Below are 26,582 nucleotides of genomic sequence, written 5' to 3' on the forward strand. Positions count from 1 at the left end.
AAAAGCACTTTGGACAGGGCCCCACCTCCCCTCTCTTCCCTCCCCTCTGTCCCATAGTAAGGGAGAGTGGGGGGGGGATTAGTCTCTAGGGGATTGGGGAGGGTGGCAACCTTGGGGAGGGGAAGGGGAGGGGAGACAAGGTGGGGTCAGCCCCCCCAGCATTAATTAGTTCTTCCCCAGAATTAATCAGTTCCTCCTCTCTAGCATTAATTAGTCTTTGCATTTGTTCCCATTCTCCTTTGCGTTGGGTTCCTGGGGTCAGGCCCTGCCTTGCCTTTGGTCCTTCCTTGGCCCTTTCCTTGGTGCAAATATCAAGCCAAGGAAATGTCAGGAGGCAAATACATACTGGTGGGAAGGACAGCTGAAGGAAATGGGCCACAGTCTTTTGACTCAAATCATAAATGTATAATAATAATATTTATTTATTTATTTATTTATTTATTTATTTATGCTATTTCTATCCTGCCTTTCTCGAACCCGAAGGTGACTCAAGGCAGCTTACGCTAGGCAGCCATTTGATGCCGTAACAAAATACAATTAAAACATTTACAACAAATTTGTAAAATCCATCAAATGAAACCATTAAAAACATATAAAACCAATGCCTTCATTGTTAATCTCGTTGTCCAAAAACATAGTCTGAGCCATTCCACAATTCAATATCATATAATTTTGTGTTTGTCTATTGCACCGAGTTTCCAAATGCTTGTTCAAAAAGCCAGGTTTTTACTTTTTTCTGGAAGGTCAGGAGGGCGGGGTCCGATCTACTATCCCTAGGGAGTACGTTCAACAGCCAAGGGGCCACCACTGAGAAGGCCCTGTCTCACATCCCTGCCAGTCACGCCTGCGAAGAAGGGACCGAGAGCAGGGCCTCCCCAGCCGATCTTAAGCTCCTAGATGTTTCATAGGGAGAGATACGTTCGGACAGGTAAGCTGGGCTGGAACTGTTTAGATAAGCTGGGCCAGAATCGTTTAGGGATTTATAGGCTAAAGCCAACACTTTGAATTGTGCTGAGTAGCAAACTGGCAGCCAGTGGAGCTGACGCAACAAAGGATTTGTGTGCTCCCTGAGTGCTGCTCCAGTGAGCTATCTGGCTGCCACCCGCTGGACCATTTGAAGCTTCTGAACACTCTTCAAAGGCAACCCAATGTAGAGCGTGTTGCAGTAGTCTATTCAGGATGTAACCAGAGTGTGGACTACCATGGCCAAGTCAGACTTCCCAAGGTATGTGCGCAACTGGCACACAAGTTTTAACTGTGCGAATTCTCCCCTGGCCACCGCCAAAACCTGGAGTTCCAGGCTCAGCGATGAATCCAGGAGAACACCCAAGCTGCGAACCTGCATCTTCAGGGGGAGTGTAACCGCATCCAATACAGGCTGCAACCCTATGCCCTGTTCAACCTTGCAACTGACCAGGAGTACCTCCGTCTTGACAGTCCAACGTATGATCGAATACAAAAGCCAGTACAGTGATCTTGTTTGTTGTGTACTAATCTTGTGTATCAAATAATGATGATGATGATGATGATGATGTTGATGATAATACTATGGTTCTGGTAATGAGAGACACTTTGGAGAGGAATACCACATGACTTAGCAAAACATTTCCATGAAATCACCCTCAATGGAATACAAGGAGAGCTAGTATGATTTTGAGCTGTGGACTATGCAGATTGTGACCAAGTCCCCACTCGACCAAAGAAACACACAGTTGGTGTGTAGCTCTATGGCACTGCAATGTTTCTTTCATCTACTGCTCTCCGGGGCTGATGGGAATTGTCATCCAGCAAGTTTTGGAGGACCACCAATAACTTCTCCAGATTCTGACCATGAACATGGTGGTCTGGATGGAGTATTGTGCCTTGATCTCTTTGTTGGTGGAGCTGGGATGCTTCTCTTTAAGTGCAGACTATCCCACTTATAATGACATAATGGGTTATCCTTCAGCCAGTGGGATGGTGAAGCCATCACAGACTTGAGCCTGAACATTTGGTGAGCTGTCCATGGTGCTGAACCCTTTCCCAGGAGGCATAACTTGTCTGATGCCCATCCTTTCCTCCTTCCTTTGCAGATCATCCTCAACTCCATGCACAAATACCAGCCCCGGCTCCACATTGTCAAAGCAGATGAGAACAATGGCTTTGGCTCCAAAAACACCGCCTTCTGCACCCATGTCTTTGCTGAGACGGCTTTCATTGCGGTGACCTCCTACCAGAACCACAAGGTGAACCAAGGAGGACTGGCTGGGATTGAATAAATGGATTTTATTATGATGGTCACAGACCAGAAGTGTGCTAGAATTGGGGAGACCTTCAGGAGGACCTAGAGCAGCATTTCTCAACCTGGGGGTCAGGACGCCGGGGGGGGGGGGGTTGTGAGGGGGGTTTCAGAGGGGTCTCCAAAGACCATAAGAAAACATAGTATTTGTTGTTGATCATAAGGGTTCTATATGGGAAGTTTGGCCCAATTCTATCATTTGTGGAATTCAGAATGCTCTTTGATTATAGGTGAACTATAAATCTCAGCAACTGCAACTCTCAAATGTCAAGATCTATCTTCTCCAAACTCCACCAGTGTTCACATTTGGGCATATTTTGTATTCGTGCCAAGTTTGGTCCAGATCTATCATTGTTTGATTCCACAGTGCTCTCTGGATGTAGGTGAACTACAACTCCTAAATTCAAGGTCAATGTCCACCAAACCCTTCCAGTATTTTCTGTTGGTCATGGGAGTTCTGTGTGCCAAGTTTGGTTCAATTCCATTGTTGGTGGATTTCAGAATGCTCTTTGATTGTAGGTGAACTATAAATCCCAGCAACTACAACCCCCAAATGACAAAATCAATCCACCCCAATCCCACCAGTATTCAAATTTGAGCATATAGGGTATGAAAATACATCCTGTATTTTAGATACTTAAATTACGATTAACAACAGTAGCAAAATTACAGTTATGAAGTAGGAACAAAAATAATGTTATGGTTGAAAGGTCACCACAACATGAGGAACTGTATTCAGGTGTCACAGCATGAGGAAGGTTGAAAACCAATGACCTAGAGAGTCATTCTGCAGGACCTAGAGATTCCAAGAGAGAGTATCTCTAGGTCTTTCAGGATGAATCTAGGATGTCTAGGTCCTTCATTTGATGGTCAACTTTCAGTAGAAATTAACTATAAAGTCATCCTGGAGAATATGGGCATTCTTAGAGAGGTATTCACTAATGTAAGATAGCAATGTTTTAAATGCATTGGGTTTTAAATTTCATGGGGGGTTCTCTGGCCAAATCCCAGTGAATGGGGAAGGATGAGTATAAATGCATGTTTGTCAAGAAGAAAAAAGGAAATCATAATATGTCCAAATGAAATTCCAGACATTCTATCTGTGGCAATTCAAAGAAATGCCTCCTTGGTGAAAGTGTGGACTGTGAGCAGAAAAGTCATTATTACTATCTTAGGACTTCATCTCATAGAATCCTCCAGTCAATATAGCCAGTGACTTCTGGGAGTTGTAATAGAGCTCTGGTGTGGATACAAGGCACTTTAGATCTGAGGCTTTATGTTGGGCTGAGATCAGTAACAAATAATATTTGGGCAGGTAGTATTTCAAGTTTACAGGCTATTCATAATCCATTCTGCTTATCTGCCAGAAAAGCAGTTTATTGGTCGATGTAGAACCACATGTCATTCTAACCGTGACTCTTCTTCCAAATGGTCTAATAAGCAAGGGCTTTTGTGCCATTTTTATCCCAGGAGTGTCATCCTAGACCGCTTTATAGTTTCCTTTCCATAAGGAAAATCCATTTGCATTGAAGTTGCCAACTATCTCCCCCCCCCCCCCCCCCGGCATGACTCTGGTTGCCCAAACCTTGACTCATAAAAATTCCAGTGGGCAAAACATTCTCCAAGTTAACCGAGGAATGCTTTTTTTCTTCCATCTTCACTTTGAATTGTGTGCCTTTGAGCCATCTCTGACCCTAAAGTGTGACCTGATAACAGTTTTTTCTGGGGCTGAGAGAGTGTGACTTGCCCACAGGTTTCCATGGCTAAGAAGGGAATCAAACCCCAGTCTTTGGAGACATAGTCCAATGCTTAAATCATTACCTCTCACTTTCAGTCCCCCCTGTAACAATTGCTAATATGGGTTGAGCATTCCTTATTCGGAATCCCAAAATACTCCAATCCCAAAATTATTAATATGGCTGGCTAAGACCACAGCACCTTTGCTTTCAGATGATTCAATGTACCCTCACTTTGTTTCATGCATAAAAATATATTGGGTATAAAGTGAGTTATGTGTGCAATAAATTATATATGAAACTTCTTTGGGTTTAGGCTTGGGTCCCACTTGTAAAAGATCTCATGATGGACATATGGAAATGCAGATATTCCCAAACTGGAGGGAAAATAAAAAATCTAAAGCACTTCCAATCCCAAGTATTTTGGAAAAAGGAGACTTAGCCTGATCTTTTGATGGTTCGCAGTCCGAATAAACAAAGATCTGACTGCATATTTTTCCGGCACTTCCTTTCAGATCACCCAGCTCAAGATTGAAAACAACCCTTTTGCAAAAGGATTTAGAGGCAGTGACGACATGGAGCTGCACCGAATGTCCAGGATGCAAAGGTAATATTTGTAGAGGGATTCTCGATAAAGAGGGACATGGACATCCACCAGATATTCTTAATTTTGGAATCTTTCTCCATGTATGGGGATGAGTTGCTTTGAAAACTCAGGGTACATCTGCACTACCTAAGGGATGCAGTTTGATGCCGCTTGAACTGCCATCATCTCCATGCTATGGGATCCTGAGAATTGTGTTTGTACAAAGTCTTTCATTTTCTCTGATAAACGCTCACCAAACTACAACTCTCAGGATTCCACAGTATGGAACCATGACAGTGTATGCCAGTTGTGGAGGAACATGAGAAGAAAGCTCTTGTAGAAGACAGATTGACCTCAGTGTGAACAGAAACCTGGAGTAGATAGACATTTTGGAGGAAATAGACCTTTTGAAGTAGATAGGCCTTATGGAGTAAATTGATAGACAAGTTTGGAGTAAGGAGACAGACTTTTTGGTGATGATCAGTGGTTCTCAACTTGCGGGTCCCCAGATGTTTTGGACTTCAACTCCCATAAATCCTAACAGCTGGTAAACTGGCTAGGATTTCTGGGAGTTGTAGGCCAAAACACCTGGGGAATCCCAGGTTGGGAACCACTGGTGTAGATGGATAGACCTTAGATGGATAGACATTTTGAAGTAGATGCATAGACCTTTTGGTGTATCATAGATGGACAGACCTTTTGGAATAGATTTATAAGTCTTTGGGGTAGTTCAATAGGTCTTTGAGGGTAGATCCATAGACTTTTTGGTGTACACCGATAGAGCTTTTGGTGTAGATGGACAGACCTTTTGGCATAGATGGATAGACAATTTGGAGTAGATGTGTAGACCTTTTGGAGTAAATACATAGACCTTTTGGAGTAGATGCATAAACCTTTTGGAGTAGATGCATAGACCTTTTGAAGTAGAAACATAGACCTTTCGGAGTAGATACATAGATCTTTTGGCGTAGATGGATAGATACGCCTTTTAGTCTGATCCAATAATCTCCTCTTATGCTTTTTGGAGAGCATTTCAAAGAAAGAAGATCCAGCAAGCCTACTGTCTTCCCATCCCTGCACTACAATTTCCGTGTACCATCTCTGTTCTGCTTGAGATCATATTATTTGGTCGGGGGCAGAAGGCAGCTTTGGTTTTGGACAATTCTTTCCCGGATTGTCAGTCTTCTTGAACTGCTTTGGTTCCATCTGAGGAAATTTGAGGATTGGAGGTGTTTTGTAGATCCTCAGCTGAAACCTTTTAGGGTTAAACTACCAACCCCAGGATTCTACAGAGTTATAGCGCTGTGGTTTTGTAGAATTTCCGTGTAGATGGACTTGCTGTGAGCGGAGAGAAGGGGGCAGTGACTCTACTTTGGACTCTACTTTCAATTTTATTTCAGATGGTCAAAAGAGCTCTCCAGGGTCCTGAACTTAGTTTGGCAGCTCAGCATTTGGCAGATATTTTAGAATTTGATCAAAATTATCTATCATCTTTGATTTTTCTCACTTGTTTGATCTATCTCCCAAAGCGTGGACAATTTGGGGAGAAAGAAAATTCCAATAATTATACAAAATAATCAAATTATGACCAGGTGGCCCACTCTGACTCTGACTTGCCCCTGACGTGAAATGTAACCGTGGCCGTCGGATGCGCATGACATGTAAGCGATGTGAGTGGATCCATGTCGGCTTTCTGCAAACACAAAGAGCCACCTGTTTCTCATTGTTTTAAATGCGCTATCTCGTTGTGCATATATATTTATAGGTCCAGGGCATTTCCCTTTCTTTCAAGGGAGGTTTTGCAAGATGAGAGCCAGGTTCGGGACTCTCGGCACAGCTGGCCACCGTATGAGAGGCCTTCCCCTCTTTCTTCTCAAAATGTATGAGTGCCATCCGCTGGAACTTTCTTCATTGTGTTTGTTCCCACAATTGAGAAAAACAACTACTGGCCAATTTCTAATCTCCCTTTCTTAGGCAAGGTTTTAGAGCAAGTGGTGGCCTTTCAGCTCCAGGAATTCTTGGATGAAACTGATTATCTGATCTGTCACAGTCTGTTTTCAGGGCTGGTCATGGTACAGAGACAGCTTTGGTCACCTTAGTGGGTGACCTCCCCAGAGAGCTAGACAGGGGGAGTGTGTCCTTGCTGGTTCTCTTGGACACTGACCATGGTATCCTTTTGGGGCGGCTCTCCAAAATGGGTCCTGGGGGCACTGCTTTGCAGTGGCTCCTCTCCTTCTTGGAGGATCATGCCCAGTTGGTGAAGCTGGGAGATTCCTGCTTGGACCCATAACCATTGATCTGTGGGGTCCCACAAGGTTTTAGTCTATCTCCCATGCTTTTCAACATCTACATGAAACTGCTGGGTGAGGTTATCCGGAGTTTTGGAGCTTGGTGCCATCTTTATGCAGATGACATTCAACTCTATTACGCCTTTCCACCGAATTCCAAGGAAGCCCCTTGGATCCTGAACTAGTGCCTGGCTGCTGTGATGGACTTGATGAGGGCTAACAAACTGAAGCTTAATCCAGACAAGTCAGAGGTCCTCCTGGTCAGTTGCAAGACTGATCAGGGTATAGGGTGCCAACCTGTGCTCGATGGGGTTACACTCCCCCTGAAGACACAGGTTTGCAGTCTGGAGGTCCTCCTGGATTCAGTACTGACACTTGATGCTCAAGCGTTGGCTGTGGCCAGGAGGGTTTTTGCACAATTAAAGCTTGTGCATCAGCTCTGACCATACCTCAAGAAATCTGACTTGGCCACGGTGGCCCATGCCTTAATTACATCCAGATTGGATTGCCGCAATGCACTCTACGTGTGACTGCCTTTGAAGACGGCTTGGAAACTGCAACTGGTGCAAAGGTTGCTAACTGGAGCTAATTATAGGAAGTGGATGACGCCCCTACTAAAGCAGCTCCACTGGCTGCCGATAAGCTTCCAGTCCCAATTTAAAGTGCAAGTTATCTCCTACAAAGCCCTAAATGGTTCAGGTCCTGTCTATCTTTGTGACTGCACCTTCCCTTATGAACTGGCGCGAGCTCTAATATCTACCGGGGAGGCCCTCCTTTGCTTCCACCACCATCACAGGTCTGCAGTCTGGTTAGTGGGGACAAGAGAGAAAGTCTTCTCGGTCATGGCCCCCTGGCTCTGGAATTTCCTCCCTAGGAAGATTAGGCTAGCCTCCACTCTTCTCACCTTCTGTAGGGATTTGAAATCCTGGATGTTACAGTGTGCATTTGATGATGGTTAGTCCCTGTTCATGAATGCCCACCCCTATATACAATACAGTTGTTCTCAGCACTTTACCCCTAACCTTGGCCCTAGTCTGCTTTTTGCAAAAGCCCATGCCCAGCTCTCTCTAGTCTGATCATGAGATTGTCCAGGTGACTGGTTGTTGAGTTTGGTTTGTTACACTTTTAATGAGGTTTTTATACCCTGCTGTGTTTTTAATTGTTTTAATTGGATTGTTATATGCTACTATGTTTTCAATTGTGTTTTTAGTTGGTGTATTTTGTTGTATGTTCTGGGCTTGGTCCCACTTGTAAGCCGCCTCGAGTCCCTTCAGGGAGATGGTGGCGGGGTATAAAAATAAAGTTATTATTATCATTATAGTTATAACTTAGTAACAGCTTTCTTTCAAGGAGGATCCCCTGCTCTGATCTGAGCTGGATAGACATCCAACAGAACATGGGCCTTGGATGGGGAAAGTTCCTCCAAGAAAGGCTGGTTCCCCCAATGATCAAAATAGAGTCCCTTCCTATTTGACATACAGGTGGTCCCTGAGTTATAAACATCTGACTTAGAAATGACTCCTAGTTAAGAACAGGGGTGAGACAACAGGAAGTGAGAGAAATCTACCCCTCGGAAAGGAAATTCACTCCTGAAAGAGTTATCATCATGGGAAAAAGTGGTCTCCAATCATTGTTTCCAATCATTGTTTCCACAACAAGCCATTTTCCTCAAAATCCATTTATCACAGGGACAGAAAATGAGATGGAAACTTCTGAACAGGAGCACAGGAAGCAAAGGAAAGACCACAGGGGTGTTTACCCTTCCCTATGCTATCCAAAACTAACTAGATAGATAGATAGATAGATAGATAGATAGGGTTGGAATATATATATATATATTCCAACTTACAAACAAATTCAACTTAAGAACAAACCTAGAGAACTGATCTTGCTCTTAACTTGGGGATTGTCTGTAATTTTTTTTAAAAATTGAGATTTTCCCCATAGAACTAAAGTTTCATACAATGGAACAAAACACCCATTAAAGAGGAAAAAGGAAGCTAAAGGAAAGAAATTGAGATAGCATCAAAAAGGAATACGTAGATATGGGTTAAAAATATAGACAGAGAACTTGGACTTCCTTTCCAGTGGCTGTAAGGGGATTAGGGGCACAGGAACCTCATAAATGTGGGAAAATACAAATATTTTTATTTTTATCTGAGATAATACCTCTATAGGAATCTCTAGGTCCTCCAGCATGACTCTACAGCCAATAGTGATCCATTGACCGTGGAGACCTTCTTAGTTCACTTGAGCTATCATTGAAGCTTTATTCTTTAAGCAATGGCTCTGGTTTTGAGAATGGATATGAGTTCATTATCAGAAGAAATTATGTTTTCAGAGTGCGGGACAAGATTATTTCACTGTACACTATACTCCCCTTCCCACTTCGGCCTGTGTTTCCAGCAAGGAGTATCCTGTGGTTCCCCGGAGTACGGTACGGCAGAAGGTGGCCTCCAACCACAGCCCTTTCAGCGGTGAGACCAGGGCTCTCTCGACCTCATCTAACCTTGGATCTCAGTTCCAGTGTGAGAACGGCGTGTCCAGCACCTCCCAGGACCTGATTCCCCCAACCAACCCCTACCCTGTGTCCCAGGAGCACGGCCAGATTTATCATTGCACCAAGAGAAAAGGTGAGCACTCGGGGAGAGCTCAGAAAGAATGCCTTGATTGTGAAAGTTGGCATTGCCATGGCCAATGGGGGTGTCAGTTTGGAAACTGGAGAGGGCTCTTGTACCTTTAATAAACAGATTGAAAGCTGAAGAGGGCTTCTGTAGCTTTAATTGCCAGGTTGGACACTGGAGGGAAATCCTGTAACTATTATTTTATGTTTATTTATACCCCACTTTTTCTCTACACAAGGTGACTCAAAGCAGCTGATTAATAGATTGAAAGCTGGAGTTGACTTCTGTACCTTTATTTGCCAGATTAAAAACTGGAGACGGCTCCTGTACCTTTAATTAACAGATTGAAAGCTGGAAAGGGATTGTGTATCATTCATCAACAGATTGAAAGCTGGAGAGGATTTCTGTACCTTTAATTAACAGGTTGTAAGCTGGAGATGGCTCCTGTACCTTTAACTGCCAGACTGAAAACTGGAGAGGGCTCCTGTACCTTTCATTGCCAGCATGAAAGCTAGAATTACAGGTGTAGAAGTCAGAGTGAAGAAACATCTAAGCCTTTTTGGAGGGGGAACAAAAAACCTTCTGAGAAACTTTGGGTAAATTGAGCACAATTTGACATCACTTGAACTGCCATGGAATCCTGGCATTTGTAATATGTGATGAGATACTGAGGACTTGTGTTTTATGGTTTTTATTGTTTTATTGCTTTTATATGGTTTATATTATATGTAATGTTTTAAACTGTATTTATGTTGTTTGGGGGCATTGACTGCCGACTGTAAACTGCCTCGAGTCACCTCCGGGTTGAGAGGGGCAGTATATAAATATGGCAAACAAACAAACAAACAAAAATAAATAAATAAATAGTTTGGTAAGGCCCCAAGCACTCTTTGGCAGGGAAAGCAAAAGGCTTGTTCAAATTACAACTCTCAGGATTCCATCACATTGAGCCAGAATAGTTCAAGTGGTGTCAAACAGCATTCATCTACAGTGCAGATGCAGATGCACCGGGAGTGCTTCCCCACACCCCCACGCCCATGAGCTTCCCTTTATCTTCTAGTTCTTTTCTCCCTTCCACAATGTTTGTTCTTCAGGCAGCTTCCCAGCAAGTGTGGTGCTATAGCAGCAACAATTACAGTCATTTCAGTGCATATTAACAAAGAGCAATGGAGATGAAACGCAGAGAAGGTGGCCACATAGTTCTAGAGAAGCTGAATCCACAACCGACAAGATAGCTGGTGCCTGAGATAAAGATAACTTATCAGGCCAGGAGGCCTCCGAAAAGGATTCAGGATTAATTCCAATACCAAAAGAGCGAGTGCAAGGTTCTTTGGAAGGGTGAAATTTCCAGTGATTTCAAGAGACTACACAGACGTTTTGAGCCAGCTGGACAAAATGGGAATGTTTGAAAAGCAGTGGCTGAACATTTCCCAGTTCAATTTGAATACATGTTTTGAATTAGTATTTTCTTTTCGGAAAAGTCTTGAGTTTAAATGCAGTTCTGGGGGGTGGGGGGGGGGGTGGGTGGGGGTGCGGTTTGACATCCCTTGAATGCGAAACACTATGGAATCCTGAGTGTTGTAGTTTGGCAAGGGCCCCTGGCAATAAGGTTAGATGTATGTTTGATAGTAGAGATAGCGTAGTGGTTTGAGTGTCAGGCTATGGCTCCGGAGACCAGGATTTGAAGCCTTGCTCTGACCTGAGTGAACTTGAGTGAGTCACATTCTCTCGGCCTTCTCATGGCAAACCCCTTTCGAGTGAGATTGTGGCAAGAAAACCCCATGATAGGGTTGCCAGACATTGGAAACAACTTGAAGGCACACAAAAACAGCGCAATGTATTTGACCAATCTAATATCCCGATCCCCCCCCCCCTTTTTGCCTCCTTTCCTGAAAGCCATATGCCGCAAGATCTTTCATAAAGGAGAAGAATAATTCAATCCTTTCCACACCTGCCAAAAGCACGCATCTATAAGTTATTCTCTCCTACTTGGATGAGATCTCTTTCATATTTGCTTTAGCAAGGCATAGCTCAGTGTTTCTCAACCTGGCGGTTGGGACCCGTGGGGGGGTCATGAGGGGGTATCAGAGGGGTCACAAAAGACCCTCAGAAAACATAGTATTTTCTGTTAGTCATGGGGGTTCTGTGTGGGAAATTTGGCCCAATTCTGTCATTGATGGAATTCAGAATGCTCTTTGATTGTAGGTGAATATATAAATCCCAGCAACTTCAACTTCCAAATACCAAGGTCTATTTTCCCCAAACTCCACCAGTGTTCATGTTTGGGCATATTGAGTATTCATGCCAAATTTGGTCCAGATCCATCATTGTTTGAGTCCACAGTGCTCTCTAGATGTAGGTGAAGTACAACTCCAAAACTCAAGGTCTACTGCCCACCTTTGTAAGCCACATCGAGTCCTTCGGGAGATGCTAGCGGGGCACAAATAAAGTTAAAAATAAATAAATAAACAAACAAATAAATAAATAAATCCCTTCCAGTATTTTCTGTTGGTCACGGGAGTTCTGTGTGCCAAGTTGGTTCAAGTCCATCTTTGGTGGAGTTCAGAATGCTCTTTGATTGTAGGTGAACTGTAAATCCCAGCAACTACAACTCCCAAATGACAAAATCAATCCCCCCCAACACTACCAGTATACAAATGTGGGCGTATTGAGTATTTGTGCCAAATTTGGTCCAGTGAATGACAATGCATCTACATATCAGATAGTTACATTATGATTCATAACAATAACAAAATTATGGTTGTGAAGTAGCAACAAAAATAATTTTATGGCTGGGGGTCACCACAACATGAGGAACTGTATTAAGGGGTGGCAGCCTTAGGAAGCTTGAGAAACACTGGCATAGCTCCATGCGTTCAGTCCTTGAGTTGGGTTTATACGTCTCCCAACTGAAAGAAAGAGATGGCAATACTGTGCTTAGATGGATGCTGTATGTATTGATCAACTTCTTGAATGTATACTCTGCTTTTCCCCCAAGGCACAATCCAAATAACCTGTATTAATGTTAATCCTATTTGGCAAAAGTCCAGAAAAGAATCAAACCCCAATGTTATCCAAAGCATTACTGAAACAGTCGAAACATATCTAAATAATAATTAAAAACTTTCATAAAATAATAATAATAATTATTATTATTATTATTTTCATGGCAAGATTTACTCAGAATTTTGTTATGGACTTCTAATGAGGCTGAGAGGTGGGACTTGCCCAAGGTTATCCAATGGGTTTCCAAGGCTGAGGGGGGATTCGAACTTTGGTCTCCAATGTCTTTTGATGGGATTTTCTGCTAAAAGAACATGGCCAGCTTTGTAGCCCTTCCACACAGCCCTATATCCCAGAATATCAAGGCAGAAAATCCCACAATATCTGCTTTGAACTGGTTTATTTGAGTCCACACTCAGATAATGTGGGTTTTTCTGCCTTGATATTCTGGGATATAGGGCTGTGTGGAAGGGGCCTTGGTTCCTCTGTCCCATGATTTGCAGGTGGCAATGGTGTGCCCTCTCTGGCTTTGCTGCTGAGGCTCTCCATGGAGCTGTCCAACCTTAAGTCTTCCCCAACTTCCCTTTCCCTAGAATCTCCGAAAGCAGCCCTTTGGAACAAAACGTTGGCATATCCTGGTCACACGAGACCCATCCATCATCTGACTCTGACATCCCCAAACGATAAAAGAAACTACAACAAAGGTTTCCGTCCAGTTTTGGGATTCCCACTCTGTGTGTGTGTGGCTCCCTTTGGCTCCTTTCCTCCCTGTTATCTAATTTCCTTGCATTGTCAGAAGAGCGAGGACTATCTCGCTGGCCAGCCAACCCGGCCACTCGCTTGCTTGCGGATGAAGGCTGGCGTGTCTTGTCTCCTTGCTATCTCGGCAACGTCTCAAGCCCATCCGAAGGCTCATTTATCAAAGTCTCTGTGCTTTCATCACAGAGAGGCCACATCCTCCTAGCATTTTCAATGCCTCCAAAGCGGGGCATCCCCAGGGCACAAAATGCCCTGTCCATAATGTTCTACTACCATGTTTAGACAGAAAACAGAAGGCACACGGAAGAGTTCATGTTTAGCTGATCTTAGATGAGGGCAACTTGTGATCCTCAGGGCATCATCCATTTTCCTAGGACAGATGGGACCTGCTGTCCAGCCACTTTTTGAAAAGCCACCCCAGTTTTGGAGATGGACTTCATGGCCTTACCCCAGTCACATTCTCCTTAATGGCTTTATAGTGTTGCCACTCTATTTTCTTTTCTCCAGACTAAGCTTACCCTGCTCAAGTAAACAATTCAAGGGAGATGATGACAAGCTGGGATGTGTCTAGAGGAGGGTGACTAAAATGATCAAGGGTCTGGAGAACAAGCCCTATGAGGAGCGGCTTAAAGAGATGGGCATGTTTAGTCTGAAGAAGAGAATGATGAGAGGAGATATGATAGCCATGTATAAATATATGAGAGGAAGTCATAGGGAGGAGGGATCAAGCTTGTTTTCTGCTGCCCTGGAGACTAGGAAGCAGAACAATGGCTTCAAACTACAAGAATGGAGATCCCATCTGAACATTAGGAAGAACTTCCTGACTGTGAGAGCTGTTCAGCAGTGGAACTCTCTGCCCCAGAGTGTGGTGGAGGCTCTTTCTTTTGAGGCTTTTAAACAGAGGCTGGATGGCCATCTGTTGGGGGTGCTTTGAATACAATTTTCTTGCTTCTTGGCAGAGGGTTGGACTGGATGGCTCATGAGGTCTCTTCCAATTCAATGATTCTATGATTCTAATTTCTCTGTAGGCTTGATTTCCAGACCTTTTAGTATCTTGGCCAACTTACATAACAGGCTTCGGTCTTCCTACCACCTGCAGTTCTGTTGCATGCAACTAGTTGTTCGGTACCCTCTTGAGCCCTTAAACAGAAGAACTGGGCACTATCATGTTCTCCCTTCCTTCCCCCCTTCTTCCATGTCATTTGCATGCCTTCCTTTCACTTGGCAAACAATGCTTGTCCTTACATTGTCTTGCGGTTCACGTTATGACAGTTTCTGTTATCATCATCATTATGAGCCTGCAAGCGAGAGCAGGACATCTTTCTTTTCGGGAGCCTGCCTAGCTTCCGTTGAAAGGAAGGCGATCGACTGGCCGCCAATGTAGCTGCCCTTTCCGCTGGCACTTCTGGCAGTGCTTCTTCTGTGTTGATGTCTCAGCAGGAGTGCCATTTAGAGACAGGGAGGGTGGCGGACCCCCTACTCCTTGGGAAAAGGGTGGGTACCATACAGTGTGTGGGGCTGGAGGTGGCCTTTTCAACCCTGTTTTGTGGCCTTCTGCTCCTCACCGCTGCATAACCAGCCCTGGCGGCTCCTGCCACCGCCATTATGCATGCCACTGAGATCTGCGGTGACTCCTTCCTTTGCCTTCCTGTCTCTTCTCCCTGGTGCGGAACAGTCGAGCAACCTCCTGAACCATAGAGGTGCACCGAGAGCTGGCACAGTGGCTGCCTGATGCTAGCGCTGGCGGCAGAATTGGTAATGTGCGGAGTCAATTGTGTGATGACGATGGGGGGCAAAATGTAGGCATTGCCCTTTGCATTAGACGTCGTTGCAGTCCTCAGCTGGAGAGGGAGGAGGAAACATGGATACCTTTACAGATGCATGTACACTATCGACTGAACTGCTATGAATTGCTATGAAATCCTGAGAGTTGTACTACTACTTCTTACTACTACTACTACTACTACTACTACTTAGGCAATCCCTCGTTGTCCAAGTAGGATAGTCTTCCAAGATCAGTGTACTGGTGGGTCCGTAGGTGACTGTGGAGCCCTATTCTTAATCCGCATCTTCTCCCACACTGAGGGCATTGGTTTCCAGGTGAAAGGTGGTCTCGGTCAGGATTGGCTTGATGCGTGTGTTCCATCAGACCTGGTCAACACGATGAGGGATTGGGGATTCTGGGTGTTGTAATCCTAAAGGTCCAGAAGGGGCCCCATCAGACATCCTTGGTCTGGTGAATAGGTGTTCGCATGAGAAGTGGGACTTCTTTATGGGTCATGCATACCATCCGTTTGTCCCTTTTTTTTGCAATATGATTTTTATTAGTAAAGTACAGGGAGTGGGAAAGGCTACAAGAATGGCTGTTAGACAGGGACTTTTTAAAAACATATTATCATCTTTCATAGTCATCCAATACAAAAAAAAGATTTCTACAATGTTGAAAGAAAGAAAGAAAAAAGAAAAAACTTGCCTAATCTAAAACAGAGGAAGAGAAAAGAGGGTATAACGTGTATTTGAAGCAAAGAAAATAGGAAAATTGAGAAATGGAAAATAGAAAATAGAAAGCCCCATCTAGTACTTCCTGCCCTGTCACTGTTGTCATCTTCATAATAAAGAAACTATCTTTTGTGGGTTGCTGTGAGTTTTTCGGGCTGTATTGCCATGTTCCAGAAGCATTCTCTCCTGACGTTTCACCCACATCTATGGCAGGCATCCTCAGAGGTTGTGAAGTCTGTTGGAAACTAGGCAAGTGAGATTTATATATGCCTGTGGAATAATGTCCAGGGTGGGAGAAAGAGCCCTTGTCTGCTGGAGGCAAGTGGCAATGGTGGTTGTTAGAGTGGTCCAGCATTTCTGTGTTGTCAAATAGTATGCTGTGCCTGGGTTAGTTCATCAGGTATTCTGCTATGGCTGACTTCTCTGGTTGAATTAGTCTCCAGTGCCTTTCATGTTCCTTGATTCGTATCTGGGTGCTGTTGCATTTGGTGGTCCCTATGTAGACTTGTCCACAGCTGCATGGTATACAGTAGACTCCTGCAGAGGTGAGAGGATCCCTCTTGTCCTTTGCTGGACGTAGCATTTGTTAATTTGTCTTAGTGGGTCTGAAGATTAATCTTCCAAAATCCCTTGGGTATCATTGGGGATCCTGTTGTTCTTGTCACCAACTCCTTTTTTTTTCTTATCTTGTTATTCCTAAATCTATGCAATAGTTACTTGCTCACACTAATGTATAAAAACCCACCGTTTTTAATATTTTCTTCTCTTTTTTTAAAAAAAAGTCAATAGAAGGCTGCCATTCTTCTTCAAATTTGGGAGGCTCTGTTGATTGTATAAGCTTAGTCAATTTGTCCATCTCTGCCAGAGCCATCATTTTTGTAATCCATAGATCATGGGTGGGAATCTTTTCTTGTTTCCAGTTATAACCATAGACAATCCTTGCTGCAGTCATCATATATAAAAAAAAGTTTCAAAAGTTTCAATACATCCCAACAGAAATGCTTCTAGCTCTAGTGGTACCTTAGTTTTTAGGATATTCTCCATGTTCTTATGTATTATAATGGAGATTTTTTTTTGGCTTTAGGGCATGTTCTCCACATATGTTAAAGGGTTCCTTCTGTTTGCTGACATTTCCAACAAACATTTAAAAAAAATTAGATCCATCTTGGTTAGTGTTTCCAGTGTCATGTACCATCTACACACCATCTTGTAGAAGTTTTCTCGTAGTCCAAAACAGCAGATTCTCAGAAAGATCGAAGCAATTGGCCTGTCTTTGGAAGCACTCTTAATGCTCACAAATGAGAAAGCCTGCAAGTTAGTCAAGAGCAGACTTTTGGATCTTGACTTTCGTAATCTGACTCTTGCAGCAAAGACAACTTGTTCCTCTACCATGTCATTCATTCCGTGCTTATCTTCACATTTTGATTCATCCCACCCAGAGGAGAGCTTTGGCTACTGCATGATGTAATGTGTTGCCGTCAGCTCTTTTGGATGGGAGATATAAAAACGTGGAACGTTCTAATAGGATTTGTTCTTGTGACCTGGCCTCTGTTGAAACATTTCCCCATTCTTTGAATGCCCTAAATGTGATATTTAGGCTGAAAGCGAGGAGGAGCTGAGGAGCCTTCTAACCAAGGTGAAAGAAGAAAGTGCAAAAGCCGGGCTGCAGTTAAACATAAAAAAATCAAGATTCTGGCAACCGGACTGATTGATAACTAGCAAATAGAGGGAGAAAATGTGGAGGCAGTGACAGACTGTATATTTCTAGGTGCAAAGATTACTGCAGATGTAAACTGCAGCCAGGAAATCAGAAGACATTTACTTCTTGGGAGGACTCTTGGGAGGAGAGCAATGACCAGTCTCGATAAAATAGTGAAGAGTAGAGACATCACACTGGCAACGAAGATCCGCATAGTTAAAGCAATGGTATTCCCCATAGTAACCTATGGATGTGAGAGCTGGACCATAAGGATGGCTGAGCAAAGGAAGATAGACGCTTTTGAACTGTGGTGTTGAAGGAAAATTCTAGAGTGCCCTGGACTGCAAGAAGATCCAACCAGTCCATCCTCCAGGAAATAAAGCCTGACTGCTCATTGGAAGGAAGGATATTAGAGGCAAAGATAAAGTACTTTGGCCACATCATGAGAAGATAGTCGCCCCCGGGCTGAGAACAACGGTATATAAGCAAAGTAAATAAATAAAATAAATAAGCTTAGAGAAGACAATGATGCTGGGGAAAATGGAAGGAAAAAGGAAGAGGGGCCAACCAAGGGCAAGATGGATGGATGCTATCTTTGAAGGGACTGGCTTGACCTTGAAGGAGCTGGGGGTGGTGACGGCCGACAGGGAGCTCTGGCATGGGCTGGTCCAGGAGGTTATGAAGAGTCAGAAGCGACTGAATGAATAAACAACAACAACAATGATAATACACGGATGAAATATGGGAATTCCATTTTTTTCACAGTTCTACAATCCACTATATTCTGAACAATTCTGATGCATTCTTTTGTGAGACTGTTGCACATTTTATTCTTGAGATTAGTAACTCTTATTAATGCTTTCCTTTTTATCTGTGACTTCCCCTTACTATAGATGCTTGTGTTGTGATTTTGTTGTTGTATGCCAATAAAGGTTGTGTATTGTATTGTAGTCCAGGTCATCTTGTCAATTTAATATTTGTTTTCCACATCTGTTCCCACTCATTTAAATATATGTCCTTTTGTGTCTCCTGGCAGATGAGGAATGTTCGACCACAGAGCACCCCTACAAGAAGCCCTACATGGAGACCTCTCCCCAGGAGGATGAGTCCTTCTACCGCTCTGGCTACTCCCAGCAGCAGGGACTGAACACCAGCACATACAGGACTGAGTCCGCACAACGCCAAGCCTGTATGTATGCTAGCTCGGCCCCAGCCACTGAGCCGGTGCCCAGCTTGGAAGACATCAGCTGCAACACCTGGCCCCCAGTGCCCTCCTACGGCAGCTGCACTGTCACGGCCATGCAACCCATGGACCGCCTGCCATACCAACACTTCTCGGCCCACTTCACCTCGGGCCCCCTGATGCCCCGCCTCGCCACCGTCGCCAACCATACCTCGCCCCAGATTGGGGACACCCACGCCATGTTCCAGCATCAAACTGCCGTCCCTCATCAGCCTATTGTTCGGCAGTGTGGACCTCAAGCGGGCCTCCAGTCGCCCACCAGTGGCTTACAACCGGCCGAGTTCCTTTACTCACATGGGGTGCCCCGAACCCTATCTCCGCACCAGTATCATTCAGTCCATGGAGTGGGCATGGTGCCAGAATGGAATGAGAACAGCTAACCAGGCAATGTGAGGGAGAGCAGAGTCGGGTGGGATCTGGGGGTCCGCCGCAGCAAAATGAGGAGTGTTTTCCCCAGACTTGTTTAACTGAATGTTCATATCTATATATATAATCTATCTTTCTCTATATATATATAAAAACCAACACTCGAGAACTGGACTGTGTCCTATCTTCCGGGGAGGGGAGGGCAGACCATGGTATTGTATTTCCTCGGCTTTTGTTGTGATCGACTGATCCATGCCTCCTCCCTGACACACAAACACACATTCACCACCACTGTTATCACACTCAGAAATAGCCACGTTGTTTGCATTGCGTCTCCCACCACCGATCCTTTGGGTTTTAGTTGCGTTGGGCATTGGGCAAGAATATAGAAAGAGAGCGCTCGGGGAAAACAATGGCAGCAACAACACTAGAATAAGTTGCGTTTTATTCCCCTACCCCTTCTTCTTCCTCTCTGTCTTTTTCTTTTGTGTTGATGATGACATTGTTATATAATAAATAATAATATATATATGTATCTATATTCAATGTTCTTTGGAGACTCTCAGCAAAGAACCAGCTCCCCTTTTTTGGACAGAGGCTTGAAAAGGGCAGGGTGTGTAAGGCTTCAATGCTGGGGAGGCCAAATGGTTTGATACCAATGTCTAGCTCAGTGCATTTTGGCCTTACCATCAGGTGCCCTTGTCATTTTGTGATGTGTCAAACGTTGGAGAAAATGAGAATGAAATCATTCTTGCCAAAAGAGCCTCTTCATGTTTGTCTCCCCCCCCCCCCCCCCATCCCCTTCCTGGTTTGAGCCTTCTCTCTTCTCTTTTACTTGAGACGCTCGCCAAGGGGATCCGGTGACTTTCAATGGAAGCTGCTCATAGCTGGCTGAAAAAGTGATGCCCCCAAGCCCCCTAAACTGGGCAGCTGTTGAAAAAGAAAACTATTCGACTTTTAGTCCTATTGGCTTTTATATATGGAATGGAGATGAGGCTTTACGATGGCCCTGGATGTGGGAGCTTATGAAGGCATCATCCATTCAGACTGACAATCAGCTTCATGGTGCCTTTGAAGATTGTAGGTTTATTGTGACCTGAAGATGCTTTGGACTAGATATTCAGCTTAATGTTATTCTTCGGACCAAGCTAGATGTTCAGTTAAACTTCCAATGGCAGCCACGTATGTAGCATCCCGTCTTCTATAACATCTGCTACATCAGCAGTAGCTGAACATTAGAGTCTGTTGGTGTCTTCTGCAGGCATCCTTTCCCCTAGGTAAGTAGTTGGGTATTTTTGTCCTATGCAGAAGAGCCACATTCAGTCCCACTTTGCCAAAGTGGGACTGAAGCAGATTATGCACAGCTGTGCATTGCACATCAATGTGCAGGGACCTATGCATGCATTTGCACAAGGCTATGCATTGCACATCTGTTGTACTGTGCCAAAATGCACCACTAAGATACCATTTCTTCCAGCGTTCCCTCCATGCCCCATTGGGTGAGGCCTATGGGTGGCAGATGAGCTCTCCACTGCCATTCTTGGTGACATCAGAATTTGCAGGATGTGATTAGTTTGGACCTTAAAAGGCTTGACTTGACACCAAAGTCTAGCCCAACCATGGATGCTGTGCAGCTTCCCAGATGTGGTTGGGTTGAAGAACCCATCAGTCCTAGGTTGCATGGCCAATGGATAAGGATACTTTGCTAAAGATACTACTTCCTGTGGTGGTGAGTTCCACAGTTGAACTGTGTACTGTCTTTACTTTGTCCTGAATTTCTCACCATCCACATTCAGTGACTGTCCATCACCTGAGAAGGAAAAAGAAAGACCTCCCCCTTTTAGCTTCCTCCTGATTTTCAAGCTGAATGTATCTCATTTGTTCACAAAAAGTCTTTCTGGCCCAGAATTCCTGGGCTTCCCTACTTTCTCTTCTCACTGAAGGCTGTTCCCGTTCCTTTCCTTTCCTCTTGATCCATGGAAGATCTGTGCACCAGCAAAGCCTATGAACATACACAACTGCTTCCAGGTCATGGAATAGATATGTCCATAGATCAAGGTTCAGGAGATGTTCCTGCTAATCTTTGTTTGCCATTCCTAACCATTAAATGACTTCCACCACTCCAAATTTGGCAGCTGAAAGTAAGGAAGTGTGGGATAACCCAGAACAGACTTCTGTATTGAAATGATGGTGAGCTCAGTATGGTTCTGGTACTTGCAAACCAAGTCCTAGCAGAACATGGCCCTGGTGCAACTGATGTCTTCTGGATCTGACCCTATTGGTGGATCTGGGAGTTCAGGTGTTTGTTATGTCTGAAGTCCGCCCAACTTGGCCTTATATCTTATAAATGTATCATCTCCACTATGCCATCTTTTCCTTAGTATTCCGTCCACCTTCCCTTTTCTGATACTCTCTGAGCCTGACCAGTCACTATGGCCTCTGTAAATACATTATGGATCGCAATGTGGGCAAATGAATAGAGTTTTGAAACAAGTGAGGGCAATTTAAATAATAGTTTCCACTGGGGAATGCTCCCAAAAAATGGCAGCAAAGCATTGAGGTTCCTTCCAGGGTTTCAACTCACCCATCTTTACTTTCTAAAATGGAAACATCTCCAAAGCAATGCCAACTCAATTGTTAAAATAAGTAAAAAATATACCCGTAATGAAGGTGGTGGTGAAAAAAATCAAAGTTGTAAAACGATCCTTTTGCTCTTTTTTCCTTCCTCTGTAAAAAATGATAATGATAATGCAAAACTATTATCTGCATATGTTAAAGGCGACGTTTAAACAAAATTGTGTTTAAAAAAAGTGCTGAGTTAGGTGGGAAGCTTGTGTGTAGGTCAAGGAAAGACAATGATCTCATTGCAGGGTTCTTTGGATGTAATATTTTATTGGTACTAGTATTTATTGACAAATAGGTATTCTAATAAGTCACAACAGGCCATACAATGGGCAAAGCGGCTGGCGGGGGACTTTGCTATTTTAAGGAGATGCCAGTTACCCACCTCCCCTTCCTAGTCTTTTTCCAAGTTGTACTTTTTCCAAAATGATATACAACCCTAATGAAGAAAAACAGGGTGTACATGTGAGCATATGACCGCATAGGGACCTGGGTGAATGTTATATATGGGGAGCAGGGTGACCAAATGCCAATACGTCCACATGTATGTTTTGAAGGGGGTGGCGGGACTCTAGCTATTGGATCTTCCCATATTTTTTTGTGTGTGGCAATTGATGGTTAATAAAAACCATGTGCGATGAAGTACAAGGTAGCTGGGCACCGGCTTTTCTTTCTTCAAGCCTCCTCTCTTCTTTATGGCAAGTCTTTGAGTCTTTGACAATATATGGCAAGCAGAAGGAGCCAATATCTTGGCAAAATAGCTTCAGAAGACCTTGGCCTTCCTTGGACCATGACTTGCCCAAGGTCAAGCAGTGGGTTGCATGACTGAATTTGAACCCTGGTCTCCAGAGTTGTGGCCCAATGCTCAAACCACAACAAACCATTTTGTACTCAGAGAAAAAACACTGCCCAAATCGAAGCTTCATTGGGGTAGACCTCTACATCCAAGAGACCGTTTGCATCAGTGGCGTCCAACCTTTGGTCCTCCAAGGGTTTTGGACTTCAGCTCCCAGAATTCCTGACCATTGGACAAGCTGCCCAGAGCTTCTGGGAGTTGGAGTCTCAAACACCCGGAGGACCAAAGGTTGTACACCACTGGTTTACAGGATCTATTCAATGTCCGCTATCTATCTTCAGCATGGCACAATCTCAGATAAAGAGACAGAGCCCTACTGATGTTCCCCACTACCCTGAATCCCTCTGTACAGGGGTTGGCCATTGTCCAATGTGGGACATCCACATGGTATTCAAGCTTGAAGGTACAGAGTGGTGTGTTTGATGCCTTTCCATAGGCTGCACATTGCACATTGGGTTGTATGTTGGGTTCCAGGTTTGCTGCCTTGGTTGAGTAGCTCATGGATACCACTCAGCACCTTGAAAACACAACTCCCATATGGGGGTAACTACACTACACAATACAATACAATACACAAAAGCCCATGGCCATTGATCTCAATGTTGACATTTCCCAATGGGAAACCTCAACTGCTCCAGATGTTCTTGGGCTACAATCCTACAATATTCATGTGACTGGGTCGGAGGGAATTTGCAGTACAATGACAGTCAGAGTCAGGGAAAGCTGGTCTACTAAGAAAAGGCACTTCCAACTATGTTGACACATTTTGAAAGAAATAGCCAAATAAACACAAGTACCTGACAAATGACACCTTGTACCTAAGTCATGCAAGAGGGGATGCCTCTTCTGAGATGAGGAAAGAAATAGAAATGGGAACTTTCAATAGAACCCACAGAAGAAGCTGGGGACTCATTGCAAGATTATGAAGAAAGTCTTGTTTCTTCTGAGATAATGCTTACATGCATTTGCTGACCAACTATAAATAATACCTTTTGTTTCAGAATAGTGGTATTAACCATATACAACAACAACAACAACAACAACAACAACAACAATCATCATCATCATCATCATCTGGTTCTCTGGAAGTTCTAGACTTCTTGTTCTGCATCCCCAAATTGACTCCAACTTATGGTCTTGCTATCACAGGAGTTGATCAAGGTTGGATTGGAAGGTATTGACTTCATTGCCATCCTCTGAAGCTGAGAGAGTGTGGCTTGTGCAAAGCAAGTTGGGTTTTTATGGCTAGGTTGAGATGATAGGGATTTTAGATCAAGGCTTGTATCTATAGAGTCAAATTAAGACCGCTTGACACCACTTGAAGTGCTATGGCACAATGCAATGGAGTCCTGGGATGTTCAGTGTGTTGAGGTACCAGCCCTTTTTGGTGGAGAAGGCTTTGTTAAACTACAACTGCTAGGATACCATTGAGCTTTGGCAGTTCTAGGAATTGAAACTTTTGATCAGCATGAGACCTGTTGGTCTCTTTTTGTTCATCCCGGAGTTGGGACAATGTAATCCAATCACAAAACTATGTGTTCTTTGTCTGGTTTCCATCCTGCCCCCCCCCCCCCCCCCGTCAGCCATTGAAGAGAGGAAATCTGTACTGAAAGTGGGGAATGCTCTCTGATTGGCTGGCGGTGCTGCAGACCTGCCTCACAAGGGAATCCCACCCAGCTGATCATGATGTCAACAGGACTCCACCAATCACGCCGAAGCTGGCTTCATCTGGGGTAGGAGTGGGAATTTCAAAGAACTGTACTGTATAAAAATGTCTGTTTTTCAATGTTATGGCATCTCAGCTTACTTTGGCAGATTACCGCGAGCTGGCATCCACTTCAGTTAACTTGAATAAAATACCTCAGTCAGGCCTGTAGCCAGGATCTCGTTTCGGGGGGTGGGGGTGATTTTTTTCCAGGGGGGGTTCAGGGGGGCTGAGTTTCGGGGTGGGCTGAGTCTGAGTGAAAGAGGGTCTAGCTTAGCAAACCTTTTGTATAATTACCCCAATACCCCCATGCATATGGGATATATTGAGTATGGTGATCAGATCATGATATGAATAAACATAACAGTTTAAATAATGCACCAGTAAGGCCTTTTCGCGAACCACCATGAGAATTTCGGGGGGGGGGGGGGCTGAAGCCCCTCAAGCCCCCCCCCCCCCCCCGGCTATTTGAAGGCTTCTCCTTCAAATTGGTGAGATTTATTTGGGAACATTGGAATAGCTTCTTCATCTCGCCAGGCACACGGATCCACAAGCGGCCTGTGGCCGGTACCAGTATCCTTTTATTGGGACTCTGTATCAATGCTTCAGGTTTGCTATCCACGGCCTGGATCTCACTCTCCGTGGTTGCTTAAAGCACACATTCACATTCCAAAATCAGGAGGAGGAATTTTGAAAGCCCTAATATTTTTTCATGCATTAAAAAATCCTGCTGGAGAAATGGATCCATTTTTCTTCTGTCCGGTATTAAGGCTGGAGAAATGCTTCGGAAAAATAATTTGTCAAGGCCCCGGCTGATCAAAGAAAGGTATATAAAAGGCTCCCATTTATAAAAAAAAAGGAAAGGAAAGAAAAAGGAAAGAAAGAAAGAAAGCAAAAGACCAACTAAATAAAATAGCTTGAGAGTCCCCCTCCAAGCTCAGAATGAATTGGCAATTCATTTACCCAACTGTCAGATGGGGCAGCTCAATCCTGGGCATGTCTTTTCGCAGGAGCCGGATCCAGACGGAAGCAATTGGCCGGCCACTGTGTGTCCATGCTTGGAGTATGTTCATGATTAGAGCTTCTGCGCTCTGGGGATTCGCTCAGATACAACTCCCATTTGCAAAAGCCTCATAAATCTCCCTGCTTCGGATTCAAAAATGTGGGCTTTATGGCTTTTTTTCCTGGCCAGTGGAATCAATACATAACATTGCTCGGCGTGTTTGCATTTCCCCTCCACCCCCTCTCTCCGAATGAGCGGGCTACCTCTTTGTGTGCAAGCCACAGAGAAATGATATTTCTTAGATCATTGTTATTTCTTGGCAGCAGGAGGGCATGCAAAACTTTTTGCCAGTGGGTAACTTATCATAAGGTAGATACTAGGGGCATAGGGTAACTTATCATTTCTTGGCGTCAGAAGGGCACACAAAACCCTTGCCAATAGGTAACCTATCATAGGGTGTTTGACACATCTGGTGCATTGCATAACTTATATAGAGCATATAGGGTAATATATAGGACATATAGGATTACTTATATGGGGCATTTAGGGTAACTTTATCATTTCTTCGTGTCGGAAGGGAGGGCACACAAAAACCTTGCCAATTAGTAATTTATTATCTATATAAATAAAAATGTAATTTTCGTTTGTGGAATTAACAGAACTCAAAAACTAGTGGGCAAATTGACACCAAATTTGGACAGCATACACCTAACAACCCAATGTATGTCCTTCACTGAAAATATTTTGATTTTGACATTTGGGAGTTGTAGTTCTTGGGATTTATAGTTCACCTACAATCAAAGAGCATTCTGAACTCCACCAATTATGGAATTGAACCAAAGGTGACACACAGGACTCCCATGACCAACAGAAAACACTAGAAGGGTTTGGTGGGCATTGACCTTGAGTTTGGGAGTTGTACACCTACATCCAGAGAGCACTGTGGACTCAAACAATGATGGATCTGGACCAAACTTGGCACGAATATTCCATATGCCCTACTAGGAATACAGATGGAGCTTGGGGGAAATAGACCTTGACATTTGGGAGTTGTAGTTACTGGGATTTATAGTTCACCTATGATCAAAGAGCATTCTGAAGCCCATGAACGATAGAATTGGGGCAAACTTCCCACACAGAACGCCTATGACCAATAGAAAATACTTAAGGCCATCCGGTCCAACTCCCTTCACCAGGGCAAGAAAACGTAATCAAATACTGTTGACCCACAAGCAGAAAGAAATTACATATAGTGTATTAGAAGACAGTACTTTCTCATTACTTTATTTTCCAGATCACCAGACTGGGCCACAGC

At 44.0% G+C, this 26,582-nt stretch overlaps 1 protein-coding gene across 3 annotated transcripts in view; it reads left to right on the forward strand.

Moving 5' to 3' along the window:
• The window catches only part of TBX5 (T-box transcription factor 5), a 108,876-nt gene extending 86,525 nt beyond the window's left edge, over positions 1-22,351 (forward strand). For all 3 annotated transcript variants that reach the window (XM_060785451.2, XM_060785449.2, XM_060785450.2), the window contains 4 exons: positions 2,073-2,225; positions 4,530-4,621; positions 9,295-9,521; positions 18,509-22,351. In XM_060785451.2, coding sequence (XP_060641434.1) covers positions 2,073-2,225; positions 4,530-4,621; positions 9,295-9,521; positions 18,509-19,095 — 1,059 coding nt within the window. In that variant the 3' untranslated portion in view covers positions 19,096-22,351. The remainder of the gene's footprint in view (positions 1-2,072; positions 2,226-4,529; positions 4,622-9,294; positions 9,522-18,508) is intronic.
• Positions 22,352-26,582: the final 4,231 nt, after the last annotated feature.

Source organism: Anolis sagrei, chromosome X (assembly GCF_037176765.1).
Source record: "Anolis sagrei isolate rAnoSag1 chromosome X, rAnoSag1.mat, whole genome shotgun sequence".
Taxonomy (NCBI): Eukaryota; Metazoa; Chordata; class Lepidosauria; order Squamata; family Dactyloidae; genus Anolis; species Anolis sagrei.